Source organism: Leucopleurus acutus (genome assembly GCF_964270905.1).
Source record: "Leucopleurus acutus genome assembly, chromosome: 9".
In the NCBI taxonomy this organism is placed as follows: domain Eukaryota; kingdom Metazoa; phylum Chordata; class Mammalia; order Artiodactyla; family Delphinidae; genus Leucopleurus; species Leucopleurus acutus.
In genome coordinates this window covers 72,669,715-72,681,752 of record NC_139144.1, presented here as the reverse complement: position 1 = coordinate 72,681,752, position 12,038 = coordinate 72,669,715, and the positions used below count along the sequence as shown (strand labels likewise).

Sequence of the window (12,038 nt, the reverse complement as noted above, 5' to 3'; positions counted from 1 at the left end):
TTCGAGGGTCCTTCATATATTTTGGATAACAGTCTTTTATGAGATAGATCTTTTGAAAATATTTTCTCCTAGTCTATGGCTTGTTTTCTCATTCTATTGACATTGTCTTTTGCAGAAGTTTTTTATTTTAATTAAGTCTAGCGTCTCAATTTTTTTTTTTAAGGGTTGTGACTTAGATTTGGCAATGACTTTTTAGATGTAACACCCAAGTTCATCTAGATTTTCTCCTAAAAATTTATAAAACTCTCTTAAGAGTTTTAGAGTTTTGGTTTTACATTTAGGTGTGTGATCCATTTGGAGTTAATTTTTGTGAAGAGTGTAATATCTGTGTCAGGGTTTATTTTTTGGCATGTCAATATCCAGTTGTTCCAGCATTATTTGTTGAAAAGACTGTCTTTACTCCACTGTATTACTCCACTGCTCCTTTGTCAAAGATCAGTTGAATGTATTTACATGGATCTATATCTGGGCTCTCTCTTCTGTTCCATTGATCTATTTGTCTATTGTTCTGCCTACAACATACTGTCCTTGATTACTAATAGCAATAGTATAGTTACAGCTTTATATTAAGTCTTGAAATCAGATGGTGTCAGTCCTCCAACTTTGTTCATCTCCCTCAGTATTGTGTTGGCTATTCTGGGTCCTTTGCTTATCCATGTACACTTTAGAATCCATTTGTTTTATCTATAAGATATTTTGCTCTGCTTTTGATTGGGATTGTGTTGAATGTATAAGTCAATTTGGGAAGAGCTAACATAGTGACAGTATTGAGTCTTCCTATTCATATTCATGGAATATCTATTTATGTAGTTCTTCTTTATCCTCAGTTTTCTATTTAATTTCAAATTTGAAATGTTTTTCATATCTGCATTGCTTAATTATATATAATTAATATTGAAGTGTTATGTTACAGTTTTCTTCTCTTTTATAGCTGTTATTTTCTGTGTTTTTGAGAATTTTCATCCACTGAAAAGTTTTGATATCTTTCTCTTCCCTTCTAATAGAAACTTGTACGATTGCTGGATTCATTGGACATCTCTTTTATGTGTTTTGTCTTTTATGTTAGACTGTGTATAGAGGTATAGGTAGAGGTTTGGGTGCTTGCTTTGTTTCTTAATTCCAAAGATCCTTGCTTGATTGCTACAGATATGAAAGTGGAGTTCCTTTAATAAGTATTGTCCTCTTTTGGCTGATTTATGAATTTTTAATAGGTTTAACTTATGTCAGTATGCTCTTTATTCTTAATTGATTCATTCTTTCCCTTTATCAACACACCTCCAGAGATACCCCCTTTTTTCAAGGTGCTTCCTTTCTCCCTCAGAAATAATATCTTCACAGAGCTCTCACCTTTGGTGACAACCCTTCCCATATACTTTCCAGACTTTTTCCTTTTGGTCTTCCTGTGCCTAATGCCTTGTTTCACTATGTCCCATAAGTCTTAAGATCTCTCCATTCAGAGTTGGACTCTCTCTGTGGTGAACCTTAGCTAGTATTATCGATTTTTCTGTGCCACTTCTAAGACCCCATCATACCTTCCTCTCTTACACAGTCCTCATCTGACTCTGTACTTCGCGTAACTCCAAAGCCAACTCAGTTGGCCTCAGATTTTTATTTCCCCAATTACATGTAAAATAAGGTGCTATTCCTGTTTCCTAGTTATGCCATAGGTGTGAACTGTGTGTGCTTTTATTTGCTCTTCCTAATGTTTTGTATATTTTTTGGAAGTTTTGTAGGGAGATTGGGGTTTAGATGGTGGTTATTATCCTATGAGTATCTGGAATTCTAGCCCTTTAAGTATTTTGCAGTCAAGTGTCTAGGTAACATTGAGACTGAACCACATAAAATTGCAATTTTTGTGGGTCAAGAACTACTGAATATCAGCAGCTCTTTGTGGTTCCACCTAATAGAAAGGTAAGTAATCTCTTTACCCTTGTGTTTCATGCCTTAGTGAAATATTATATGATAAAGGTATTATTTTTAGTATTAATTCCAAGGTGATTCAGGCTATATTTTTCAATCAACCTTACTGAGGTTTAATTAATATTCAATAAAATATACCCATTCTAGTGTACAGTTCAGTGAGTAATGACTGTTGTTTACACTTGTGTAACCATCACCACTGTCTAGATACAGAACTTTTCCACGACTCTAAAAAGCTCTAGTGTACACCTCTGTAGTCAGCCCACCCCCCACTCGAAGAAACCACTAAACCATTTCTGTCAATAGATTAGATTTCTAAAAAAGACCACATTCCTAAATAGGCCTGTCAGTCTTGCATGATCTGAAGTTTGTTTACCTCTCCAGTGTCATGTGGCTGTCATTCCTCTCTATATGTGTGTTGGCCTTAGGGCCTTTTCACTTATGAGTCCATCCATCCATTTTCTGCCTGGCAGTTTAAATTTCACATGCCTTGAACTGATGTCTATCTCTGTGGGATCCATGATGCTTTTCTCTTCCATGCCTTTGCTCATGCTGTTCTCTCTGCCAGGAAAGCACTTTCCTCCTTAACTAACATTCTTCCTAGCCTGATTTATTCCTACTTATCTTCCTAAAATCAGCTTATACTACTGATTTTAGATTGGGCGTTAGGTATTTATCAATTGTATTTTCTTTACTATTGGGTTGGCCCCAAAATTTCTTTTGGAAACCCAAACAAACTTTTTGGCCAACCCAATATATAATTATTTGTCTCCTTCACTAGTCTGAGCTCCTTGAGGGCAGCAATGCCTTCTTCAATTTGTTTTTCCATGTGCCTGGCACATGATAGGTACTTAATAAATGTTTGATTAATGATAAATGAGTTTCAACTCCTGTATATAATTTGAGTTAAAATTAAATCTCCATAGGATAAGTTAAAGAAGTCTTTATTAGATACTTAGACAAACTGAAATTGAACTAATAGCATCCTTTAAGTGTGAGGGGAAATGAGTATTGTTTCGTTAGACACCATAGTTCTACTTGCTGAAATCAGTTTTAAATTAATTTTTCACTTCTTCTCTAGCCATGTGTTTTTGAAACTGCACCAAGGAGTGTCTATGGAGAAAAATAGTCTAGCTTGTTCAGAGTATGAGCTATATGGAATAATAATGTGGTTTAAGAATCTAAAAATAAAGAAAATTTGTTTAGTTTCCATTTATATTCACTTTAAGCTTTGATAAGTATATCAGTTAATTATCTAAGTATGTATCTCCTGTCATATTGTAAGCTCAAGGGCCAGAGGCAGATCATACCAGTCTTGCTTCCTTTAAGTTTTTTGTCTTTAATAGCTAGTAAGTGTTTTGAGTTGATTCTGTGGTTCATGTTTATTGTCCTGTTACATACCCAGGCATGGTACCCTACTTTTTTCACCCTAAAATTGTATTAGGTATGAAGAAAATTGTTTAATCTTAATGCCAGTCATCAGTTTCTGATTACGGATAACAACCTGATATGGGCTAAACTAAATGAGTTTGAAATAATACATCTTGAAAAATCTGCATTTTAATATCCATTTATATTATAAGAATTGGGACAAGCAGTAGTGGTCTCTTGATGGACAGGAATAATTTCCAAGTGTTATAAAAATCACTATTATGTTAAAACCTTTGTTCTCTCTGAATGTATACCTATATAATACGACACCATTTTTACCTTAACCAGATTTTTATGCTCTTCTTTCAGAGCAAATAGCATGATTCTTAATATTTTGGCAACCTGATTTTGTGACTTTTTTTTAACAGCAATTGGATATAGTTTAATGGAGCTTCTCTTTTGTGTGATAACTATACATATATATATATTTTTTATTGGTATAGTTGTTTTACAATGTTGTGGTAGTTTCTACTGTACAGCGAAGTGAATCAGCCATATGTATACATATATCTTGCTTTTTTGGATTTCCTTCCCATTTAGGTCAACACAGAGCACTAAGTAGAGTTCCCTGTGCTATACAGCAGGTTCTCATTAGTTATCTGTTTTATACATATTAGTGTATATATGTGTGACTTTGTTTTTATAAACCAGGAGGGATCTGAAAAACAACTGTCTACTACCAGCAGAGCTGGCTCAGAGTTAACTGTGACTACTATTCTTTTTGAATTCTGTCACTGAATAACAGAGTTATTTAAGCTTTTCTGGAGGAACTTATGTTTTAGCTAAGAATAAAGTTCAGCAAAACATACAGGCACATTGTACTTCTGAAAAAACACTTTTAAACATAATCTATGATCATGCTTTGTTGTATGGTAATTTTAAAAATTTGAAAATGCTACAGGTGCTCAAACTTACCTCAATGTGACATTTTAAAAATAGGACACTATAATTTGAAACTTTCCCATTTTGATTAATAAAGGTTAATATTTTCCCATTTTATTTTATATTCATACCTATTGTTTTAAAATATAACTTTATTTTGCCTTGTAGTGTATGCAGAGAATATTTTCAAAATGGTGGGAAGAGAAAAGCACTTGAAAAAGATGAAAAAAGAGCTGTACTCGCCACTAAGACCACTCCAGCCTTAAATACGCATGAATCTTCTAAACTTGAAGGTCATTTAACCAACCTCAGCTTTACAAACCCTGAATTTATAACTGAGTAAGTATACTTTTCTACTTAGATTATTAACATTATCCTGGATAGCTGTGTTAATAATGTAAAATAGTGTAATGGTTTACACCAAGTAGTGGGCATTTTGCTTGCTTCTCTGGTCGTATGTTAGTCTGAGAAATGTAAATTTGTTATATTATTAGGTAGGAAAGTAGCATAAAATTTTAAGGGATATCTGGGAAACTAGTAGTTCCATAACATCGATTGTTCTCACTAAAAATGAGAAAGAATCATTCATTAAATGTTACATTTTATGGTAATACAAAGAATCAAAACAGTGAAACCCAATTAAATTAAATATAAAGTGTCTATCCACTGACAAATCACAAATAAGGAATTAATGGAAGATTATTAATAGAACCAATTCCCATTATTTTATTTTCAATATAAAAATCTGCCTGCTGGTAATATTTATATATATGCATATAGGCATAAATTTTATTTAATAAGTACATGAGTATTTTCCCAGTTTTACTGAGATATAATTGACATGTAACACTGTTTAACACATACAACAAAGTGATTTAATAGATATATATATTGTGAAATGATTACCACAGTAAGTTTAGTTAACCATCCCTCACCTCACCTACCATTTTTTTTCCTTATGAGAACTTTTAGCAATTTTCAAATATACAATACAGTATTGTTAACTATAGTTACCATGCTGGATATTACATCTCCAGAACTTATTTATCTTATAATTGGAAGTACCTTTCACCCAGTCCCTAAATTTGTGATCTGACAGTCACAAATCTGATTTTGTTTCTATGAGTTTGACTTTTTTTTTTGACTCTACATAGAAGTAAGATCATAGAGTATTTGTCTTTTCGTGTCTGACTTACTTAGTGCAGTGACCTCAAGGTCCATCCATGTTGTTGCAAATGGCAGGATTTCCCATTTTTTATGGCTAAATAATATTTCATTGTGTATGTATTATAATTCAATTAATTTTAGTAGTATTAAAATTATTTATATACCTTAGTACCAGAATAAATTTGTGGAATCAAGTAATATTGTATTACTCTCTTGAAAATGTTAAGCTCGAATAATTCTAGAAACATTCCTAATAGACACTGCAGGCTAACCATGGAAATAAAATTAAATTAACCTCTTAAAACATTTCCAAACCTGTAGATATCAACATAACATTACCTTTGGTTACTTTGATTTTATACCATGTTGAAATATTATCTAGTTAGGTATAAGCAGTTTCATTCAAAAATTAATATATACCTTTGATTAGTTCTGTAGGAAAAGATCTTTACCTTTATTCAAAGGTTACTACAAAGCTTACAAAGCATAATGAGTTACTAAACATCTTATAACTCAGGTGTTACGAACATTCTTGAATATTTTTAAAATATTGACCAGCATAAGAAATTATATAGTTAACAGTGCTATCAAAAACAGGTACATATGGAAAACGTGAACCCTAGAATTTCTATATCGTTCTTTTTTATAGTCTCTGTTTCATTGTTGAGATTACTTTGTTTGTTAAGTCATTGTCATATTTTCCTTTTACTCTTCTGAACGTGGTTTCTTTGAATTCTTTGAACATTTTTATAATAGCTGATTTGAGGTCTTTGCTAAATACAACATTTGGGCTCACTCAGAATCTATTTACTGCTCTTTTTCTTGAATATGGACTACACTTTCCTGTTTTTCTCTGCATGTCTCATAATTTTTTGTTGAAAACTGTCCAGTATATTTTTGAAGTTATAGAAACTCTTGTTTTGGATTTTTCCCCAAGGAGGGTGGTGATGGTGGTGGTGGTTTTTAGTAATCTCCCTGCACTTAATCTGTGGAGTCTGTTTCCCTGGTAGTTTGTACATTACTATTATTTTTATTTTTTTAGGCTGGTTTCCTACAGTTTGTACTTGTGTCTGCACAGATTAGGGGTCAATGATAGGTCAGAGGTTGTGCTCAAACACCTCTCCAGCCTGTAAGGCTCCCACCCTCTGCCAGTGGATGTGTGTTCATTTGGGGGTACATTTAAAATTCAGGCAGTTTCCAAGTCTGCCTCACTTTTTGCTTTCCATCAGGCCCTCGTAGGTCTCCCGTGCATGTTCATTTAGCCTCCCAATCAACCAAGGCTATGTGGAAAGCTTATTTAGCCCTTCTGTGCCTCTTTCATTTCCAGGATATTTCTGGAATTTCTAAATTTCTGACCAGTCTTCCAGTCTACAGCTCTGGCCAACCAAAACTGCAGCCTGAAGCTGGCATAGCTGCTGACTTGCCCTGTTTGTTTCTTACCATTTTGTTACTTTTACTGACATTGTTCTGTGGGTTTTTCACCCTCTGCTCCAAATCCTGTTAACCCCTTCCAGCAGGGAATTTGCTGTTTCTCACAGCCAGCCCTGTCCTCAAAGAACTTCCATACCAACTGAGCAAAGGGTGGGGATGATGAGAGTGGCTTCAGGCAAAGACACCACAGATCCCCACTGTTGTTAGCTAAGATTTAGCTGGTTTTCATGAATGAACACTTTGCAACGTGTTTGTCTAGGTTTGAGCCCTGAAATGGTTGTGTTTGATGATTGTGTTCTTTGTTATAATTGTTTACTGAGGAGTGGATTTGCCAGCCTCTCCCCTGCCATAGTCAAGAAATTTCAGTCTCTGTTTTAATTTTAAAGGAGAAAAAGTAGTTTTAAGTATTTAAAGGAAATATGATTGTTATAGGTCAGGTCTTACTTAGTATTGAAATTAAGCATTGAAACATCTTAGCCTAGGATGGCTAGGTTTAGATTTTCTTCATTCTAGAAACTACTTTGTATAGCATTTGGCCCCAACATGTGTATGTAGACTTATCCCTCCCACTCCTCCTACCATTATTGCAGCCCATATTCTAGTCTTATGGAACTGTCTAAATTCCCCTAGTGGCACATGCATGTTCTCACTTTCTGGCATTTGCAAGTACAATATATCCTCTTTCTGATCAACTGTTGCTGTATTATATTAGGCTATATTTGAAGCATCTTCCCTTCCAGACCTTAACTTGAACTTCTCAAAAGAATTGGTACTCTGGTACCAATATCAAACTTTTAATATCTCTATTACAGTACTTATCATGTTGTATTAAAATCAGTATTGTATATTTTCCTGACTGCAAATGAAATAAGATAACAGTATGAAAAATTTGCATGTAGAGAAGATTATAGGTGTAGAAAAATTATTACTCAATCCTGGTTACATTTAGGTGTATTTCTTTCCAGTCTTTTTAATAGGCACTGTTTTCTTACACAATAGAGACCATGCAGTATAAAAAATTTTGTGTAAACTGCTCTTCCTGTGCTATTAAAACACTCATTCTGCATTATATTTTATCATAAATATCTACCACTTTATGTGTCTAAATATAAAGTGATACTCATACAAAATAATAATCAATTTTTCCAAAGAGAATTTCTCGCTCTCTTACACATACACACTTCTAGAGAGGTAGATGAAATAGTCAAAGGTCTGATGTTTACTCTCTTTATTTATAGATATTATTATTTAGTAAGATATGTATTTGTTACTATCTAAATCTGTTTGACTTCCGACTTTGGATAGCAAGTGTAGCTAGCAAGGGTTATCTTTTTCCCAGTGTTATCACAAAATCAAGTCATTTTGATTTCCGAGTTCAGATAGTGATGGCTCACATAGCAAAAATACCTTGGGTTTTTTTAACTTACATTTCATGAAAACCAAAAATTTATTACTACTAGAGTCACTTTTTTTTTCTTCTAACTTTATTGAGATATAATTGACATATAACGTTGTGTAAGTTTAAGGTTACGATGTAATGATTTTATACATGCATATGTTACAAACTGATTACAACAATAAGGTTAGTTAATACAGCAGTTACTTCACATAGTTAGGATTCTGTGTGTGTTTGTGAGGAGAGAACTTTTAAAATCTCTCTTAGACAACATTCAAATATAAAATACAGTATTGTTAACTATATTCACGTACAGAACATTACCTTACATTACATCCCCAGAAACTGATTCCTCTTATAAGTGGAAATTTGTACCCTTTGGCCACCTTTACCATTTTCTCCCCCTCCACCTCCTGCCGCTGACAATCTGCTCTCTGTTTCTATGAGTTCGGTTTTTATAGATTCCACATTTAAGTGGGATCATAAGTGTCTTTCTCTGTCTGACTTATTTCCCTAAGCATAATGCCCTCAAGTTATATCCACGTTGTTGCATATGGCAGAATTTCCTTCTTTTATGGCTGAATAACATTCTATTGTGTGTGTGTGTGTGTGTATCACATTTTCTTTCTTAAACATCTTTATTGGAGTATAATTGCTTTACAATGGTGTGTTAGTTTCTGCTTTAGAACAAAGTGAATCAGTTATACATATACATATGTTCCCATATCTCTTCCCTCTTGCATCTCCTTCCCTCCCACTCTCCCTATCGCACCCCTCTAGGTGGTCACAAAGCACCCAGCTGATCTCCCTGTGCTATGCGGCTGCTTCCCACTAGCTATCTATTTTACGTTTGGTAGTGTATATATGTCCATGCCACTCTCTCACTTTGTCACAGCTTACCCTTCCCCCTCCCCATATCCTCAAGTCCATTCTCTAGTAGGTCTGTGTATTTATTCCCATCTTACCCCTAGGTTCTTCATGACTTTTTTTTTCTTCTCTTAGATTCCATATATATGTGTTAGCATACGGTGTTTGTTTTTCTCTTTCTGACTTATTTCACTCTGTATGACAGACTTTAGGTCCATCCACCTCACTACAAATAACTCAATTTCGTTTCGTTTTATGTCCAAGTAATATTCCATTGTATATATGTGCCACATCTTCTTCATCCATTCATCTGTTGATGGATACTTAGGTTGCTTCCATGTCCTGGCTATTGTAAATAGAGCTGCAATGAACATTTTGGTACATGACTCTTTGAATTATGGTTTTCTCAGGGTATATGCCCAGTAGTGGGATTTCCGGGTCGTATGGTAGTTCTATTTTTAGTTTTTTAAGGAACCTCCATACTGTTCTCCATAGTGGCTGTATCAAGTGACATTCCCACCAACAGTGCAAAAGGGTTCCCTATTCTCCACACCCTCTCCAGCATTTATTTTTTGTAGATTTTTTGATGATGGCCATTCTGACCGGTGTGAGATGATATCTCATTGTAGTTTTCATTCGCATTTCTCTAATGATTAATGATGTTGAGCATTCTTTCATGTGTTTGTTGGCAATCTGTATATCTTCTTTGGAGAAATGTCTATTTAGGTCTTTTTGGATTGGGTTGTTTGTTTTTTTCATAGTGAGCTGCATGAGCTGCTTATAAATTTTGCAGATGAATCCTTTGTCAGTTGCTTCATTTGCAAATATTTTCTTCCATTCTGAGGTTTGTCTTTTTGTCTTGTTTATGGTTTCCTTTGCTGTGCAAAAGCTTTTAAGTTTCATTAGGTCGCATTTGTTTATTTTTGTTTTTATTTCCATTTCTCTAGGAGGTGGGTCAAAAAGGACCTGGCTGTGATTGATGTCACAGAGTGTTCTGCCTATGTTTTCCTCTAAGAGTTTGATAGTTTCTGGCCTTACATTTAGGTCTTTAATCCATTTTGACTTTATCTTTGTGCATGGTGTTAGGGAGTGTTCTAATTTCATACTTTTACATATACCTGTCCAGTTTTCCCAGCACCACTTATTGAAAAGGCTGTCTTTTCTCCACTGTATATTCTTTCCTCCTTTATCAAAGATAAGGTGACCATATGTGCATGGGTTTATCTCTGAACTTTCTATCCGGTACCATTGATCTATATTTCTGTTTTTGTGCCAGTTCCATACTGTCTTGATTACTGTAGCTTTGTAGTATAGTCTGAAGTCAGGGAGCCTGATTCCTCCAGCTTCATTTTTCGTTCTCAAGATTGCTTTGGATATTCGGGGTCTTTTGTGTTTCCACAAAAATTGTGAAATTTTCTGTTCTAGTTCTGTGAAAAATGCCAGTGGTAGTTTGATAGGGATTGCATTGAATCTGTAGATTGCTTTGGGTAGTAGAGTCATTTTCACAATGTTGATTCTTCCAATCCAAGAACATGGTATATCTCTCCATCTATTTGTATCATCTTTAATTTCTTTCATCAGTGTCTGATAATTTTCTGCATGCAGGTCTTTTGTCTCCTTAGGTAGGTTTATTCCTAGATATTCTTTTGTTGCAATGGTAAATGGGAGTGTTTTCTTAATTTCACTTTCAGATTTTTCATCATTAGTGTATAGGAATGCCAGAGATTTCTGTGCATTAATTTTGTATCCTGCTACTTTACCAAATTCATTGATTAGCTCTAGTAGTTTTCTGGTAGCATCTTTAGGATTCTCTGTGTATAGTATCATGTCATCTGCAAACAGTGACAGCTTTACTTCTTTTCCAAATTGGATTCCTTTTATTTCTTTTACTTCTCTGATTGCTGTGGCTAAAACTTCCAAAACTGTGTTGAATAATAGTGGTGAGAGTGGGCAACCTTGTCTTCCTCCTGATCTTAGTGGAAATGGTTTCAGTTTTTCACCAGTGAGGACGATGTTGGCTGTGGGTTTGTCATATATGGGCTTTATTATGTTGAGGAAGGTTCCCTCTGTGCCTACTTTCTGGAGGATTTTTATCATAAATGGGTGTTGAATTTTGTCAAAAGCTTTCTCTGCATCTATTGAGATGATCATATGGTTTTTCTCCTTTAGTTTGTTAATATGGTGTATCACATTGATTGATTTGCGTATATTGAAGAATCCTTGCATTCCTGGGATAACCCCCACTTGATCATGGTGTATGATCCTTTTAATGTGCTGTTGGATACTGTTTGCTAATACTTTGTTGAGGATTTTCGCATCTATGTTCATCTGTGATATTGGCCTGTAGTTTTCGTTCTTTGTGACATCTTTGTCTGGTTTTGGTATCAGGGTGATGGTGGCCTCGTAGAATGAGTTTGGGAGTGTTCCTCCCTCTGCTATATTTTGGAAGAGTTTGAGAAGGATAGGTGTTAGCTCTTCTCTAAATGTTTGATAGAATTCGCCTGTGAAGCCATCTGGTCCTGGGCTTTTGTTTGTTGGAAGATTTTTAATCACAGTTTCAATTTCAGGGCTTGAGATTGGCCTCTTCATATTTCTGCTTCTTCCTCATTAAGTCTCAGCAGGTTGTGCATTTCTAAGAATTTGTCCATTTCTTCCAGGTTGTCCATTTTCTTGGCATAGAGTTGCTTGTAGTAATCTCGTGATCTTTTGTATTTCTGCAGTGTCAGTTGTTACTTCTCCTTTTTCATTTCTAATTCTGTTGATTTGAGTCTTCTCCCTTTTTTCTTGATGAGTCTGGCTAATGGTTTATCAATTTTGTTTATCTTCTCAAAGAACCAGCTTTTAGTTTTATTGATCTTTGCTATTGTTTCCTTCATCTCTTTTTCATTTATTTCTGATCTGTTTTTTATGATTCCTTCTGCTAACTTTGGGGTTATTTTGCTTT

General features: G+C 34.6%; 1 protein-coding gene across 1 annotated transcript in view; it reads left to right on the top strand.

The window, feature by feature from the left end:
* The window catches only part of SAMTOR (S-adenosylmethionine sensor upstream of mTORC1), an 87,194-nt gene that overhangs the window by 27,464 nt on the left and 47,692 nt on the right, over positions 1–12,038 (top strand). Inside the window, exon 3 of the mRNA XM_082846158.1 lies at positions 4,402–4,572. Coding sequence (XP_082702284.1) covers positions 4,402–4,572 — 171 coding nt within the window. The remainder of the gene's footprint in view (positions 1–4,401; positions 4,573–12,038) is intronic.